Source organism: Manis javanica, chromosome 11 (genome assembly GCF_040802235.1).
Source record: "Manis javanica isolate MJ-LG chromosome 11, MJ_LKY, whole genome shotgun sequence".
Taxonomy (NCBI): Eukaryota; Metazoa; Chordata; class Mammalia; order Pholidota; family Manidae; genus Manis; species Manis javanica.
Window position 1 is genome coordinate 114,952,655 of NC_133166.1, and position 16,717 is coordinate 114,969,371.

At 62.0% G+C, this 16,717-nt stretch overlaps 2 protein-coding genes across 19 annotated transcripts in view; one reads left to right on the forward strand and one right to left on the reverse strand.

The window, feature by feature from the left end:
• PC (pyruvate carboxylase) overlaps positions 1-16,717 on the forward strand; it is a 112,715-nt gene that overhangs the window by 90,893 nt on the left and 5,105 nt on the right. For all 16 annotated transcript variants that reach the window (XM_036995780.2, XM_036995781.2, XM_073217507.1 and 13 more), the window contains 8 exons: positions 18-202; positions 406-571; positions 697-842; positions 992-1,109; positions 1,413-1,564; positions 2,992-3,110; positions 5,207-5,369; positions 7,241-7,423. In XM_036995780.2, the coding sequence (XP_036851675.2) occupies positions 18-202; positions 406-571; positions 697-842; positions 992-1,109; positions 1,413-1,564; positions 2,992-3,110; positions 5,207-5,369; positions 7,241-7,423 (1,232 nt within the window). The remainder of the gene's footprint in view (positions 1-17; positions 203-405; positions 572-696; positions 843-991; positions 1,110-1,412; positions 1,565-2,991; positions 3,111-5,206; positions 5,370-7,240; positions 7,424-16,717) is intronic.
• On the reverse strand, positions 10,303-14,224 carry LRFN4 (leucine rich repeat and fibronectin type III domain containing 4). Of its 3 annotated transcripts, none has more exons than XM_017664820.3 (3): positions 13,487-14,224; positions 11,757-13,114; positions 10,303-11,148 (listed from the first exon to the last, which is right to left on the reverse strand). In XM_017664820.3, exons 2-3 carry the CDS (start codon positions 13,103-13,105, stop codon positions 10,590-10,592), a joined length of 1,908 nt encoding a protein of 635 aa, XP_017520309.3. In that variant the 5' UTR covers positions 13,106-13,114; positions 13,487-14,224; the 3' UTR covers positions 10,303-10,589. The 3 variants fall into 3 exon arrangements, with proteins under 3 accessions (XP_017520309.3, XP_036851683.2, XP_036851682.2); XM_036995788.2 differs by having other exon boundaries at positions 11,757-13,219; XM_036995787.2 differs by having other exon boundaries at positions 11,757-13,280.

Here is a 16,717-nt window from a genome sequence, read left to right on the forward strand (position 1 = left end):
ATGCCTCTGCCCCCAAGGGGAGATCGCCATCCGCGTGTTCCGGGCCTGCACAGAGCTGGGCATCCGCACTGTGGCTGTCTACTCGGAGCAGGACACAGGCCAGATGCACCGGCAGAAAGCAGACGAAGCCTACCTCATTGGCCGCGGTCTTGCCCCAGTGCAGGCCTATTTGCACATCCCAGACATCATCAAGGTGGCCAAGGTAAGCCAGGCTGGGGGTCTCTTGAGGGCCAGGCCTTGGTCGTGTGCCTTCCCTGTGCCATGCGTGGCCATGACACTAACTGGATGGATGGGTAGATAGATGGATGGCAAGTGAGGTGGGGAAGGAGCAAGGGTCGTAGGGTTTAGTCAGGGCCTGTGTGAAAGAATTTGAGGGTACTCCACTCTCTGGGCCCTCACCCCCAGGAGAACAATGTGGACGCAGTGCACCCTGGCTATGGGTTCCTGTCGGAGCGAGCAGACTTCGCCCAGGCCTGCCAGGATGCCGGGGTCCGGTTCATTGGGCCAAGCCCAGAGGTGGTCCGCAAGATGGGAGACAAGGTGGAGGCCCGGGCCATCGCCATTGCTGCAGGTGTGTGCCAGACAAGCCATGGGGGCTGTGCAGCTATCTAAGAGGGCCCACCCCGGGAAGGGGTTGGTGGCTTTTGGCAGGGATTCCAGCTTGTAAAAGAGCTCTGTGTGCCTGTCTCTCTACAGGTGTCCCTGTGGTCCCTGGCACAGATGCCCCCATCACGTCCCTGCACGAGGCCCATGAGTTCTCCAATACCTACGGCTTCCCCATTATCTTCAAGGCTGCCTATGGAGGCGGGGGACGTGGCATGAGGGTTGTGCACAGCTATGAGGTGAGCAGAATCCCGGAGCTGGGAGCCTGGCTGGGCTGCTGTGGGCCCCCAAAAAGCAGACTGTGGGGTTCTGGGGTGGGCAGGGTCATGCAGAGTGTGAGGCACAGCCATGGGGCTTAACATCTGCTTGGCCCTCACCTGCCCCCCAGGAGCTGGAGGAGAACTACACCCGGGCCTACTCAGAGGCTCTGGCCGCCTTTGGGAACGGGGCACTGTTTGTGGAGAAGTTCATTGAGAAGCCACGCCACATTGAGGTGCAGATCCTGGGTGAGTGGGGGGCGTTCCGCCGCCTGCAGTGTGGGGCAGGGCCCGAGCAGGCTTATCTCAGGGCTGGCAGCAGCAGGCCTCTGGGATGGCTCCAGGGCCTCTCCCTCGGGAACCCCCCCAGGGCGGAGGGCTCTGGGGCCCGGGCTGGTCAGGGCCCCAGGGCCTTGGTTGTGGGAGCTTCTTTCTAGCTACCCCCACTGCTGGAGGTGGGCACTGACTGGCCACAGTGGTTGTGTGGGGCTGATGGGAATTCAGGTATTTAGGTCCCAGGAGAAGCTGAGCCCAGTTTACCTCCCACCCCAGGGGACCAGCACGGGAACGTTCTGCACTTGTATGAACGAGACTGCTCCATCCAGCGGCGGCACCAGAAGGTGGTCGAGATCGCCCCTGCTGCCCACCTGGACCCCCAGCTGCGGGCCCGGCTCACCGGCGACTCTGTCAGACTTGCTAAACAGGTGAAGGGCAGGGGCTCTCAGGGTCAGAGTGACCACAGGCTTGCTCCCAGCTTCTGCTGGCCCAGGCCTCATAGCCTGCGGTCCCTGGGGTCCCCGTGTGGACACCTCCTGGGGAGCAAGGCCACAAAGTGACCCTAGGAGGGGCAGAGGAAGAAGCCTCTTGGAAGATGGAGGGGACCTTGGCATCCTCACTGTGTGAGGGCAGAGGTGCTGGGCCCAGAGGCCAAGCCTAGAGTCAAGAAAGGCTGCGAAGATCCCTCAGGGAGAGACCGCCGGCTGTGCCCCACCCACCTTTCCCACAGGTGGAGCCTCTGTGTGGCACCAACACACCCGGGACAACAGGCATGAGATTCAGCAGATTCTGCCCAGATTTGGAAACATGATGGTGGCGTTTCTTCCTTGCTCATTCTTCACGTCCCTGCTTCATCACATTTATTGCAACCTCTTTGCTCTTAGGGTCCTCCCTTTGCCAGTCTCTGCCCTCGGGCGTGGGTGAAGGTGGGAGATGGCGGCTGGCCGCCCAGCACCTGCCTTGGCCAGACCTGGAGCAGGGTCCTGCTGCCCGCTCTTCTGTGCCCTCCCACCCCCACCCCCACTCGAGTCCAAGCATCCTGTGCCCGGCTCCCCGCCCCCCTATGGGAGCCCCGCCTGAGAGCCCCCGTTCCTGTCTGCCTGCCCAGGGTCCTGGTCCTGCTGTGCTCCCAGAGCTGCACGCCCTCAGCAGCCCTCTGGAAGAGATGACAGCAGAAGGTTCTGTACCTTCCCCAGACTGAAACCAGGGCTTGTGCCCTGCAGTGAGGCTGCAGCCACAATTAATAAGAGGAGCTGATTAGGGTCTAGTTTAGAGTTGAGAATTGGTAACGTCATATGAGGAATTTGGTCTTATTTCCTGCTTTCTGCCACATCTCATTCCATAGCAGATTTGAGGGAGTGGATTAAAATCTGGCTTGTGGTCTTGTGGGACCAAAGTAAAACTGGAATAAGGGTTGAATTTTGAATTAGAATCATCATTGGTTGGTTCCTTGCAAATGATGTCTCTTGGAGTCATGGCCAGAGGTGGTGTTGGAGTGGAGGGGAACTTTCTGGAAAATCTTGCAAAGATGAGAAAAGTCCAGGAGAGGACCTGTGCCCCAAACCAAGGAGGCCTCCAGGGGGAGGAGCCCCAGTTGGGGGTGGGTGGGAGCTTCTGCTGATGTCTGGCCCCAGACTAGTAGCCATCTGAGGCTCCCTTTGGAGTCCTGGGGAGACGTCCAGGCAGGGCCCAGATATGGGTTCTGGCACTTGCCCCCCTGGGTAGGGCTGGTGGGCTGCCTGCCATCTCCTGGGGCAGGGCTTGTTGCATCTCTTCTGTTGTGGCACTGCCCTGGGGGGAGACTGATCCCCTCGGGGCTGCCTCACCCACCCCGGCTCACGCAGCCGCCCCACAGGTGGGCTACGAGAACGCTGGCACCGCAGAGTTCCTGGTGGACAAGCACGGCAAGCACTACTTCATCGAGGTCAACTCCCGCCTGCAGGTGGAGCACACGGTCACGGAGGAGATCACCGAGTGAGCCGGGGCTCCGCGGGACAGGCCCAGGAGCTGTAGATGGCCTGGAGGGTGGGAAGGGGTGTCACCTGTGTGTTTTGAGATGTTTCGTCGGGCGGCTGCTGAAGAGCAGGGCGGCCATGAGCTCAGCTCACTCTTCTCTGCAGTGAATGTGGTCAGGGATCTGGTGCTGACTTCTCACAAAAACCTTACCTGGTGGTTGTTAAGAATTAAGGAGCAAATAACAAGGATTGAGCCCCGCCCCTCAGAATTAGCACGCTGAGGATGCCCACCGTGCTGCGCTGTGTGTCGGGTGAATGTGCCGATTGTCCCCATTTTTCAGATGAGGAAACTGAAGCTCAAAGGTTAAGAGACCTGCCCAAGGTCACATAGCCCTCCCTCTCTCTCCAGCCCTGTGCTGTGTTGCCTGTACCCACTCTAAATCTTTGGTTTCATTCCCTCTTTATTTTCTGAATAGTTTGACATAATTTGAGTTTTCTATACAAACCTAAGTTTTGTATAGAATTCTTATTCTACTTTTTAAATTCAGTATTTGTTGAAGGCCTTCCCCCAGGCCATTATTCTTTCTACACGCTTCTAGTGGCTGCCCACTACTCCACCATCTGTGAATTTGGTGACTGACTTCCATGGGCCTCTGTTAGTACACAGTAGGTGGCCTGTGCCTTCTTGGCTACTGAGGGTGCGCAGCTAGCGGCCGCCAGTGCTGTGCCTCCGGCTGCTGCCTTTGAAGAGTCCCGGGGCCCAGTGCTGTCAGTGGGGCCACCGAGCGAAGGATGAGCAGTGCGGGCCTGATTAGCCTCCTGGATTGCCTGTTCTCCGGCACTGAGTATATAGACATTTTTTAGAGACTGCCCATTTTTATAAACAATTAAAATGGTCTTTCATTGTTTTAAAATACATATTGGCTTTGGGCCAGTCCATCCCACCATGGAACTCTCCTGACAGCTCCTTCCCTGACCCCTGACCCACCTGAGACTGAGGCAGCTGCATGGTGCCCCCCTGTGTCCAGCAGGTGCATGGAGGCCCCCCAGACTCCCTGCTCTCTTGAGGCAAAAGCTAAGTCCAGGGATATGACCCAGTGTCATACTCTGGCACACAACACTTTTCCCTATCGTGCTGCTGTGAAATTGTTGTTGCTCTTGAGCCTGCTGGGAGCCTGCTCTGCTGAGGACAGACGTCTGCTTGCTGGGGAGTGCAGACTTGGTGTCAGGCACGGATTTTGGTGCAGGTTCCTCCCAGGTCACTGCAGCCTCTCTGACCCTCGGACTCCTCTGACAGGAATGACAGCCTTTCAGAGCGTTACTGTGGAGAGAGAGCTTGGGAAGAGCACAGCCTTAGTCCATGGCGCGGTCACGTGGCGATCTGTGGCCATCAGCACTACTGAAGTGGCTTCGCAGGAAATACAAGGCACTGCGGACAGTCTGCCAGGGCAGTTTCCAGGCTGTCCTTACCACAGGCCTCGGAGACAATACATTTAAAACCTTGAGTTTTTTTTTAACAGCTGTTCCACTTGGATTGCTGCTGTCCCTAGGAACATGGCAGTCAAGGAGGCTGAGCTTGTAACGCCATGCGTATTTGGAGAGCTTTGTAGTCTTAAGACCTTCTCTGGGGGTCGTGGACACAAGCCCCTGGCTGCAGCATAGCTCTTGGAGGATGGCACCCTGACCTACCTGCCTGGACCCTCCAACACTGTGGTCCCCATTTCAGTGAGCCTGGCCCTCACAACCCTGTTCTCTTGCAAACTGCACCTCCCCATACACAGTGTAGGACATACCACTCTAAGAACAGGGTGCCTGAGGCTTCAAATCCAGCCTTGATGAAGGGAGGGCTTAGGGGAGGCAGGAGACCCTAGGGAGAAAGGAGGCAGGTACGGGTGTCCTGGCTGGGCCCCTCTGGCCGCCACGCTCTCCTCATTCAGACTGCATTTCCCAGCCCTAGTGGGCACAGGGCAGGGCCGCAGGACTAGGCGGAAGGAGCTGGCTGCCTGGGTTGGTGAAGAGCCAGCAGGCAGGGCTGGGCGGGCGGGCCGGGGCCCCGTCTGTGTGCAGACACCCCCCTCGTCCACCCCCTCTCATGCTCCTCCCCTGTTCCTGCAGTGTGGACCTCGTCCACGCCCAGATCCATGTGGCGGAGGGCCGGAGCTTGCCTGACCTGGGCCTGCGGCAGGAGAACATCCGCATCAATGGCTGTGCCATCCAGTGCCGGGTCACCACCGAGGACCCTGCGCGCAGCTTTCAGCCGGACACAGGCCGCATTGAGGTAGGCCGATGTCCCGGCAGCATTGCCGGTCTCCGTCTGTTGGCAGGCCCTCCCTGCCACACTGCTGCTCTGAGGGCCATGAAGGAGCCTGCATTCGGGCTGCTCTGAAGCTGGCTCAGAATACGCGGGAGCTGTGCTTTCCACAGAGAGACTGCCACATGCACAGGCCACACAGCCAGTGAGGACTCACATGGAACAGGGAGCAAGCCACCTGGGGGCCCAATGCAGGGTCCCTAGAAACGAAGCCCAGGTCCTCCATCTGGCTTCTCCCAAGAGCCCCAAAGACAGAGCAGAGCTGCTGGCCTCTGTCCTGCTTCCGTCCTGGGAGAGGGTGGCTGGCAACACAGGACCCAGGTGTGCAGCAGAGGCTTGGCTCTGGCTGTCCCCATGGAGGCCGTCACCGGGATGAGGGAGGGAGGTGGGCATCTGGTGGGAGGCAGAGAAGGGACGAGAGGGCATGGCGGGACAGTAAGGAGGCCTGTGGCTTTGGGCATGAGCCACCTGGCCTCTGCAGGGTGCCTTTTGCCTGGCACTCTGTCTCAGACTGGCCAAGAACACCTCTGATCCTGGGCGTCAGCGGTGCTGCGCCAGCTCTGCTGGTTTGACGCCTCCCCATCTGGCCTGTGCACCCGAGGAAGCAGGACACGTGTGGAGGCTCAGGTTCTGCTTTGGAGTCCAGGGAGGAGGCTGAAAACCACTCAAGACGGATACTGGCTTTCTGAGGAGCAAGTCACGTGGGGAGGGAAGGGAAGGGGTGGAGCTGGGAGGCCGGAGGCAGGGAGGCAGAGAGCGGCCACCAGGATTCTGTGTGGGGGCAGTGCGGGGCTGGAGGTGCGGGCCAGCCCCCCAGCGGGCAGACCCCCGACTTCCGCGTCCTGCGGCGCGACGCTGTCTCACTCCACCTCCACACAAGGCCTGGCTCCTCTGAGCCTGGTTCACCACAGAATATTTTTAGCTGACAGTTCCTGCTCACGGCTGAGTGCTCATCCTTAAATATTTTATCAAGTTCCTTTTTATCGAGCACAGGCCCGGGTCCCATAGAAGTAGGAACATGGTGCGGTGTACGCCCTGCCCGCTGGGTGGACCCTCCCCCCCAGTCCCCCCTGCGCACCCCCCACCCCCGCAGATGCTCCTGTGGTGGAGTCAGCCCCAGACACCCCAGCACCGTGCTCCCCCCTGCGGCCCTCTCCCCATCAGGCTGCTCCCTGTCCCTCTGCCCACGAGTCTTCCCTGACCCGTCCCAGGCCTCCCCCTGTCCCTCCGCTTCTCCCCTCTTGGAAGGAAGGGGAAGGAAAAGTGGGGACACTGGGGACTTGTCAGTTCAACCTCTTGGCCTGCCTTGCCCGTCCTGCTGCGTCCCTGCCACCACCCTGTATTTCCTGTGTATCCCCTCCGCCACCCTGCCAGGAGCCCTGTGCAAGCAGGGACTCTGCCCAGCACGTGGTGGGCACCGAGGCCTGTGGAATGAATGAGCAAACGAATGGATCCAAAAGGGAGAAGAGTTGGTCAGGCAGGTGGGTGGAAGGTCAGTGGGATACTGCCCTGGGGCCAGAGGTGCAGGGCTGGCCCTGCCTACCTGGGGCCCCTCTGTGCTCTGCTGGGCTTTGTCACCTCGAGCACTGGGCATGGAGCCCTGGGGCTGGCAGGACATGGCCTCCCCTTCCCTTCTTTTGTTCCCTTGCCCAGTCAGCTCCCCTTGAGGAATCAGTGCCAGTGTTCATCACTGGGGCAGTGAGTCCCCGGGTTCACCAGTAGAGATCAAGCAGAACTTCACAAGCCAGAGCTGGGGATGACCTGTGTGCCCCTGTGCCAGCCCACACCATTGCCAGCCAGGGCAGGAGCCACATCTGACTCTGCTGCCTTCCCTGCAGGTGTTCCGGAGCGGAGAGGGCATGGGCATCCGCCTGGATAATGCTTCTGCCTTCCAGGGAGCCGTCATCTCCCCCCATTATGACTCCCTGCTGGTCAAAGTCATCGCCCACGGCAAAGACCACCCCACAGCCGCCACCAAGATGAGCCGAGCCCTTGCCGAGTTCCGAGTCCGAGGCGTGAAGGTGGGAGGCCCGCAGGCGCTGCCTGCCTCGGGGTGCCGTCTTTGCTCAGTCCCTCCTCTTCGCTGCACGGCTTGTTCTCTCCTTGCTGCTCTTGGTCACTGCTGCTGCCAGGCCTGCGGGGTCCCTGGGGGCTGGCCTGGGACTGGGCCCCTCAGATGCTCTCCTGGGGCACCGGCCCCCAGCCAGTCTGGGGTCCTGCTCTCAGGAGCCCCACACTCCTTCCTGCTCTCTCGGCTTAGATCATCTGGAGCCTGTGTGCATCCACATTTTGCCAGGCCTCCCTTTTGGAAATTCTGACCCCACAGGTTTGGGTGGGGCCCCAGAGCCTATGTTTTGAATAGCCCTCCAGGTAATTATTAATTCCAGGAAAATGGGGATGTTCTGGATTAGGGCATAAGCCCATGTGGATGAGGCTGCTTCACAGAGCCAGGCTCCTGCCCTCACTGCCCCTTCCCTCCGCCTGGCACACTATTTTAGGGGCAGCCCAGAAGGAAAGCGGCAGAGGGAGGCCTGGCCCGTCTTAGGGGCCTGGCAGCCTGGGTGCTGTGCAAGGATCTGAAATGCCCATTGGCCTCATGGTTGGGCCCCATTACCCTCGTCTGTGGCTAGAGATGAAATGGAAACCATATACTGTCTTGTCCTTGGGGCCAGTGCTGCCCACATATTCGTGGGCATCTCCCTTCATCAGACTCTGGGGGGCTAGAAGAGCAGGAGAACGGGGCCCTGCCTGGGACTGCACCGCCAGCCTGCTGGGAGGGGTGCCTGCCAGGTGGATTCCCTCCCCCAGTTCTGGGGGTCCCCAAAGGACGGCCACCTGCCACATAGGATGCCCACCCTTGCCCACTGCACGCTGGCTGTGCTGGGGCATGGTTAGTGGCCGTCCGAGCGGCCTTCTCTCCGTTCCTCCCTGCCCTGCCCGGGGGGCATATGCTGGCCCCTTAGTGCCCTGTCCTGGCCCTGTGGTGTGTCCTGCAGGTGCCCTGTGGGGGCAGCCTTTCTGAGCAGCTTGTGGGGGGAGGGAAGGAGGAAGCGAGCTGTGGCCTCTCCTGTCCCTCTACTCTCAGCCCACCTTGGAGGGATCACTGCTCCCCAGGTGCTGGGCAGTCCCTGTGCGGATCCCGAGGAGCCTTGGGATACCTGGCCAGTCGCCATGTGCTCAGCCCACTTCTCTCTGAGGGGGCTTGCTCTTCCTGGCATGGAGTTCTGGGGCTGCTTCTGGGCTGGGTGGCCAGTGTGCATGGCGACCCCACTGGGGGGCCTGGCTGCCCCAGCCCTCACCTGCCCGCCCGTTGCTCCGTGTTGTCCTTGTTGGTGACCCTGGGCCATCGGACCCCCCACTTGTCCCGCAGCCAGGAGGGCTCACGAGTACCCGCTACATTAGAGCCCTGAAGGTGGAGGAGGGAGAAAAGGGCCATGGGCCCGCGAGGTGGACGGCAGGGAGGCCAGCTGCAGGACACCTGTTTCTGGTTCCTGGGGTCTCCAGGGCCCCCCCAAATGTGCGCCCAGATGAGGCCCCTGGCTCCTGCCATGCCTGGAGCCTCCTGCCAACCCTGCATCTGCCACCCAGCAGCTCCTTGCCCCTGCCAGCCTGCATGCCGCTGCCCTGCCTCCCCCTCAGCCCTGTGCCTCCTTGGCCCTCTCTCCATGGTCCCCTGGACAGCTCGCGCCCCCCTGCTCTTCTCTGTTGAGAACCTTGCTTCATTTATTTACATCAGGATCTGGCTTCAGTCACATTCAGGTATGTTCTAGAGCTAGGAGAGCAGGCATGTGAGCATGTCAACACTGTGCAAACCCACACGTGTGCGAGCTTGACCTGTATATGTGCACATACACACATTGCTCCAGCTCTCACCGGGCTGCCCCAGGGCCATGGCACACCTCACACAGAAATGCCCACAGACCCCTTGCCACGTGTGCTGCCCTGCTGCTGCCCAGGCACCACCACAGGCCTTGGAGTGCTGGCAGCCACCCTCCACAGCAGGTCCCAGGCACCTGCATGTTCTTAAAGCCCCTGGGTATGCCTGGCACAGGTGGAGAACCACACATGCCTGGGAGTGTCTGTGTGCGTGGCACTGGCGCCTCCCAGCCCGTGCCCAGGAGCAGCGACCTTTGAGGAGGCTGGCAGGGATTGGGCCCAGAGGAAGCAGGGCACTCCACCCCTGGACTGTGGCTCCATGGGATGGGATGGGATGGTACTAGAGAGGGCAGTGGTCATGCGGGTACGAGAAACCCCTGGGTTTTGCCCCTCCAGTGTCCAGCAAGGAATGTTTGACTCCGTCTTCCCAGACCAGCCAAGAGCAGGGCCACGGGAACATCAGGAGAGCAGCTGGGAGCTGAGATCTTCCTGCTCAGGGCCTGTGGCCCTGACAGGGACTTCGCAGAGGGTCGCGGGCTGACAGCAGGGCAGTGGGATTCCAAGCCCTTTTCCAATCCCTATGGGCTAACATTTTACAAATCTAGAAGGTGCCTCGAGAGATAATGTACAAGATCATCACCAGCCGGATCCATGGGGACCTTCCTGCTGAATTAAGAATGCCAGCCCAGGCCCTACGCCCCAGGGTTGTGCCATCCCCCACCTGCTCACACTGTGGCTGTAACGCCCATGCTGGTGCGGGGGCTACACATTCCAGCCACATTGTGCTGGGCACAGGTGCAGGGCACAGAGGGCTCAGGTACCCAGTGAGTCCAGCTATCCAGGGGCAGACCTGCCCACTCCGGGCAGGAGGCACCACACCCAAGCACTCAGCTCAGACACGAGGTAGCCAAGGGCTGCCTCCAAGGGGCTGGCAGCCCAGCTCCTACCCTGTTCTGGGCATGCCTCCACCAGCCCGTGTGTCTCCTCTCAGAGAGCCTAGCAGGATGAGACCAGAGACTAGCACTGAGGTGTCCCCAACAATTTTATTATAAAGAAAAACAAGACTCGCATTTGGTGGCTGCAGCCCCTGCCTTGGTGACTGTGAGCACCTGTTGGAAGGACCTGTCCCCTTACACCTGTCTGGAGGCCAGAAGCAGGGAAAGGGCCCCCTGTCTTGCCAAGCACAAAGGGGCCTGAGGTACCGAGGGTAAAACCGGGAGGGACTCCCAGGCAGCACTGGCCACAAGGCCAGGCAGCTGTCCACCCTGCACCCTCCACCCCTTCCCCAGCCCATCCTGGGCCGACTCCCCCTCACACCACACTCTCTTCCAGCCGCTCTGCACTGCCCCCCACTCCCCGGCACCCCACCCCAAGTAGCCCCCCATGCACAGAGTGGCTCCGTCGTGTCCAGGCTCCTCCAAGGCGCCTGGCGTAGCCATAGCACCCACTGGCATCTCCCAGGTCCAGGGAGCAGCTGCGCTGGGGGCGAGGAGGGGGGCTCCGAGGGGCATGGGTCTTGGGTGTGGGGCTGGGGCCTCCATTGGTCTGGGACTGGACATGGCTGAGCTTGAGGGGCAGGCGGCCATTCCCAGCCCGGCCCCGAACCAGCAAGGCCACAGTGAAGACCAGTAAGGCAGCCACGAGCACCCCCCCAACAGCCACGGTCAGGGTCCCGCCCAGCACGTGGGCCTGCAGGGCATGGCACAGGGGTGTGGCTGGCAGTGTGGAGAAGTGAGCACAGCCCAGCAACCTGGTGGCTGTGAGGTCAGAAGGCCCAGCGGTGGGGGACAGGGCCAGCAGGCAGAGGTCATAGTCGGCACCAGGGACCAGGTGCTTCAGCAGGAAGTGGTGGCTGGAGGCTGGGACGATCCTGCAGGCAAGGGCAGGTGGTCAAAGTCCAGGCATCAGGGTCCAGGCCCCAGCCCCCACCCACAGAGCCTCAAAGTCCCCTTCACAGCCCAGCCCTGCCATCCTCACTGTGTGCACCCAAGTCCCAGCTCTGAACACCTCCCTCCTCTAGGACCACATGGGCCTCATGCTCCCTCAAGAGGGCAGCGATTAAGACAGGCATGCATGTTGGCACTGGAAACAGTGCAAGGGAACAAACAGGTGTGTGTGTTGACACACAGGCCCAGGGCAGGCTGAGGAGGCGGTGGAGAACCATATCAGAGCCAGAAATAACGTGCACGTGCAGCCCAGCCTATGGGCTTAAACGGACACCAACCACAGGAGGCCTGTGCTCAGCCACGCCTGGGAGAGCTTGCAGCCACAGCTCACCTCCCCCTGGTGCTGGACCCTCCCCTCCTGCTACAGCCCCGGCACAGCCCAGGCAGCTCAGGAGCTGAGGAGGGGAACATGGTAGTGCCCAGGGACAGAAAAGAAGCAGGACCTGCGGCCAAGCCTGGAGGGTGGGGTAGAGCTCAGAGGAGGGCAGCTAGGAGTGAAGTGGGGGCCTCAGGCCGCACAGTGTATCCTCACCGGTAGATGAGGGTCTCATCCTCGCTGCTGTTGTACTGGATTTGGAACATCCACACAGGGTCCGCTGGCCGCCCTGGGCCCCAGCTTACCAGCCCTGATGTTGCTGTTACCTCTGTCACCTGCACTGCTGGCTCGGACTCCAGCGACCCCTCGCCCTCGGCGGCGGTGCGGGCTGAGGCAGCAATGTCCGAGGGCCCCGGGCGGCCACCCTCAGCACTGCCGTTCCCACTGTGAGGCAAGGCCAGCACCCGTAACTCTACCCGGGCTGTGGCCTCTCCAGCAGGGTTGGTGGCAATACAGGTGTAGTCCCCTGCGTCCCCGGAGCCCGTCACCCCAATCTCCAGGGTCCCGTTGGGGAAAGCCCGGGCTCGGGAGGAGTTGCCAACCAGCCGGTCATCGGGGCCAACCCAGTGCATGGTGGGCACAGGGTCGCCAAGGGCCCGGCAGCGCAGTGTGGCCCGCTGGCCCTCCAGCACCCAGAGGCGCTGCGTGTGACGGGCAATGAGGGGTGGCTCACAGGAGAACTCGCCCTCGGGCACTGCCCAGAAGTAGCGGCCAGCCAGGCCTGGTGGGGAGGCGCAGGTCTCCAGGTCGTCAGGCCGTGCCAGCCGCCGCAGCCACAGCAGCTCACAGTTGCAGTGCAGGGGGTTCCCGCTGAAGCTCAGCACCAGGGGGGCAGGCGAGGCCTCTGCGTCACGCCCCCGGGAGAAGAGTGGGTCAGGCGCCAGCGTGGCCAGGCGGTTGGAGGTGAGGTCAAGGCGGGAGAGCTGGCTGAGCTGGGCAAAGGCGCCTGGGGGCAGTGCGTCGATGAGGTTGTGGTCCAGGTTGAGGGTGTGCAAGGCCGGCATGGCACCGATGCCGGCCCAGGGCACCTGCCGCAGGTTGTTATAGGACAGGTCTAGGTCCTCCAGGCTGTCCAGGAAGTCATCAAAGGCTCCTGGCGAAATTCGGCCCAGCTGGTTGCCACTGAGGATGAGGTGCTGCAGGTTGACGGGGCCCCGCAGGCTCCCAGCACCCAGCTCCACCAGCCTGTTGCCATCCAGGTGCAGGGAGCGCAAACTCTCCAGGTCCCCGAAGGCGCGGGCCCCGATTCGGGTGATGGCGTTTCGGGACAGTGTCAGGTCCACTAGCCCCGTCATGTTGCGGAAGTCTGGCGGCCCCAAGGCCTGGATGAAGTTGTCAGCCAGCCGCAGTTCCACTGTGCGCCGGTCCACGTTGGGTGGCACAAACAGCAGGCCTCGGTGGGCACAGAGGGTGCTGAGTGATTCAGACAGGTTCTGGCAGACGCAGGGCAGTGGGCAGGCGGCCGCTCCACTGGCCAGCAGCAGCAGGAGGAGCGGCGGTGCCATGGCGGGCGCCTGTGGGAACGGGGCACCCAGGCACAGGTGGGGCTGGTGCAGGCGGCCGCTGCACCCAGGGCCAGAGGCCTCAGGGGCCCCTCTAGGGCTGAAGGAAGGCCGGGCCTGAGGGCCAGGCCCCCGAAGTAAAGGTCACATTTCCCAAGCAGGTAGGGGGAGACAGGCTCTAGGGACAAGGTGAGGCGTGAAGCAGGAAGCGGAGGTGGGCAGGAGAGCAGGGAGGGTCCCGGAACTTCCTTTTCCTGGTGGCTGCAGGAATCACCATACCCCCTATCCTCTTCGCCGCCTGGGAAGGAGCCCCCCAAACCTCTCCCGCGGCCCGTCGCCCCTCCTTCGCCAGCCCCGCGCGCTGTGCCCCGTGGCCCCCCTCACCTGGCGTCCGTAGCTCAGGGGGCGCGGGCCGGCCTCCCAGAGGGCCCGGCCGGCCCCTGCCGACTCCAGGCGGCTCTCCCGCGGGGGCGAGGCCCGGGGCTGACCGGCCGCCAGCGGCGTGCCCTCCGGCCCATGGCTCTCGGGCCCGCGGCCCCGGCTCACTCGGTTCTCGGCACCTTTTCCCGGCGCTGCTCGCGGCGGCGGCGGCGGCGGCGGCGGCGGCGGCGACAGGCAGGCGGGTGCGCGCTAGCGAGCACGCGCTCCGCGGACACGCACGTGGAGGGCGGACGGGAGGGGCGCGCAGGGATCCACCCGGGCCGGCTCCCGAGGTCACGGGGACACGCGGCTACTGCAGCGCCCACGGGTGGCTCCCGGTCACGCCTGAGGCCCGGGCCGGCGCGGGCCCGCCGCGCAGTCCCCCGGCGCTGCCGCAGCGCACTCACCCTGGCACAGGCGCGCGCGCCCCCGGCCACCCTGGCGCCCCAGCATCCTGCACCGTACGGGCTCCTGCCGCCGTTGCGCGGACCGTCACTCTGCAGACAGCCAGACAAAGCACCAGCTCGCGGGCCCTTTCACCATCTCTCCGAGACGCAAGTCTTTGTCACATGTCGCTGGGCACACTCCCCAACACACCCACACACGCCCACTCGTACGTCCCCGCACCCATAGGCAGGGCCGGACGCAAACCAGCCGTTGCCGGGACCCTCGCATTCACAGACACACGCTGAAGGTCATAACCGCTCTGCATCACCGAGTCACGTGGAGGGTCCCCAACCGGCACGGGGCCTGCGGAGGGTGGGGGCTGGGGCGACGCCCCCGGTAGGCCCGCTGCAGGGTGAGACCCAGAGGGCTCGGCCTCCGGGCTGGCGCCCCGCCCCCGCGCACACCCCTCCCTCTCCGCCGGCTTTCCGCCCCTCTCCGCCCCGCCCGCGCTCTGGAGCCAACCGGCCTCCGCTTCCGGCCCGATTGGTCTGCGCCGCGCGGTTTCCCGGCAGGCAGGCGGCGGCACTGTTTGAAGCAGCGCGTCGGTGCACCTCGCCCGCTGGCAGCTCCCCTCCCTTTCTGCCCGTGTGGCCCGTTTCCTTGGGGAAGCGGCGGGAGGGGCTCGGCTCGACCGAGAAAGGGCTCCCGTGGTTTGTGTGTCGGGGGCGGGTGGAGTGGTTGCCTTACTGCCTCCGTGAGCCGGGTTTTGCGTGGGAGCGCCGAGGGCTTGGAACCCGGTCGGGCACCCTGGTCCATCGTGACCCGCCCGGTTGGGAAACTGGGAGCCTCCACCTTGTTCGGGTTATTTTCTAGTCTTCCGCTGGACCCCTTTCCTCCTCTCCAGACCTTCCTAGGGGCTGGGTGGGGTGGGAACTCAGGGAACAGAGAACTCTGACCCTGCCTGGTACAGCAGGCAACCTTGAGCAAGTTATTTAACAACGAAAACAGTTTTCTCCTGCCGAGTGCTAGTGGTGTGTACTTAGGCACTTCGTGGGGGCGAGAAGAGAGGAAATGCTCACCCTCAGGACAGCTGGAAGCGATTTTTACCGTTGCTCTTTCCCGGGCTTGAGCTGGCCCGTGTGTAAAATGAAAGCACTGGTGTCTAGTCCAGCTCAACTCCGGTGCTCTGTGGTAGCAGACATTTCTTTGTTCTCTTCTCCCCATCAAAAATGTTTTCATTCACTGCAAACATGCATGCTTACTGGCATCCATCTTGAGCTGCCCTGTGGTGGGAGATTGGGCACATTGGGAACCAGATGGGCCTGGTTTCTGCCTCCATGGATCTTACAGCACAGAGGGGATGACAGAGCCTTTCACCATTACAGAGGAAAAGGGACCTTTGTAAAGAGAAATGCAGGTGGGACACGGAAGCCTCTGAGGCTCCTTCTCACCCCTCTGTGCTTCTAGATTCTTTAAGTGGCTTAATTGGTGTTCTTTCAAATGCCATGCCTAGGTCCAGTTGAAATGTCCCCATCTGCTTAGGAGGGGTAAGAGCTAGTCTCAGGGACAGGAAGGCAGACCTGTCACTGGACAGGCGCAAGGCCACGTTGGCAGTGACCACCTGTGGGACACTGGTGGGGAAGGCACCCTCCTACCCCCCGCAGCCAGGGCTCCAGGTTATAAGAGCACTAGGGGGACATGTAGGAGCTCAGAGGAGCAACAGGACCCAGCAGCACATGCTAGGACTGGAGTCCCTACTAAGTACCCACAGAGATCACGAATGGGTGACATGTGGAGATGCACAGGCACACTGGAAACCCAGCCATGTGACCTCAGTCATGGGACACCCCACAGCACTGGCTCCCTGGCCCCCTTGTGGCCTCTATGTTGGACTTGCTCTGCCCCAGCTTCATGCCGTCATGAAGCTATTCAGTGAGCAGAACTGAGGGCCCCTGTGCACAGAGCACATGGACACAGGCCCCTCAGACAGCACCCCTGCCCCCATAGCCCTCCCATGGGTAAGGAATGCGGGCAAGCAACAAATAATGAGGCCGCTCACCGGGTGTGTGCGGCCCTGATGTGAGGGTGGAAGGTGAGGTCAGAGAAGGCCTCTGAGTTTAGACTCCCAGGAAGAGCTTGCCAAACAGGTGCAAAGGTGTGGATATATGAAAGCACAAGGCAAGTGTGGTGGGTGGCCATGAGGAGGGAGCCTGGCAGGAGGCACGCCTCGAGACAGTGGGTCATAGCGCCTAGAGGTGGCCACGGTGGAATGATCTGGCTTGCCTAGTGGTGAGGAGGAGCCGGGGGTGATGGCATATAGGTTTTGTGACAGGGCAGACGGTGAGGCACCCAGCACAAGGCAGAGGGCCAGGTAAGAGGCTGTTTTGGATTTGAGCTTGTGTAAGGGCCACACAAGGAAAGGTGGTCAAAAGGCATTTTGACATTAGGGTCTTGGCTCTGGAGCTGGAGGCCCAGGACAAGGCCACCTGGGAGAGGGTTGTGTGAGGACAGGCCCAGTGACAGCCTTAAGAACTCCATCCTGCAGGGGTGCTAGGCGCCTCCAGCGGGGACTGGGGCGGGGGAGGAGGGCAAGAGGTCTTGGAAACCCAGGGAGAAAGTGTTCAGTGGGAGCTGTTAGCAAGAAAAAGGTGGGGGAGTGCCCCCTGGACTCAGCTGTGGTGAGGGGCCGTAGTGAGACCCGCAGAGCGCGGCGTGTGTGTGTGGAGGGCAGGAAGGTGGCCCAAGGTTGAGAGCCCTTCAAGAAGAGTAGTGGGAGAGCAGGAGGTGGCTGCTCGCCCTGCGTGGCAC

Coding starts and splice junctions, on each gene's coding strand:
- LRFN4 (XM_017664820.3), bottom strand. CDS start 13,105: ATGGCACCGCCGCTCCTCCTGCTGCTGCTGGCCAGTGGAGCGGCCGCC. Junction 11,149..11,756: donor GATGAGACCCTCATCTACCG/GTGAGGATACAC, acceptor CCTTGCCTGCAG/GATCGTCCCAGCCTCCAGCC.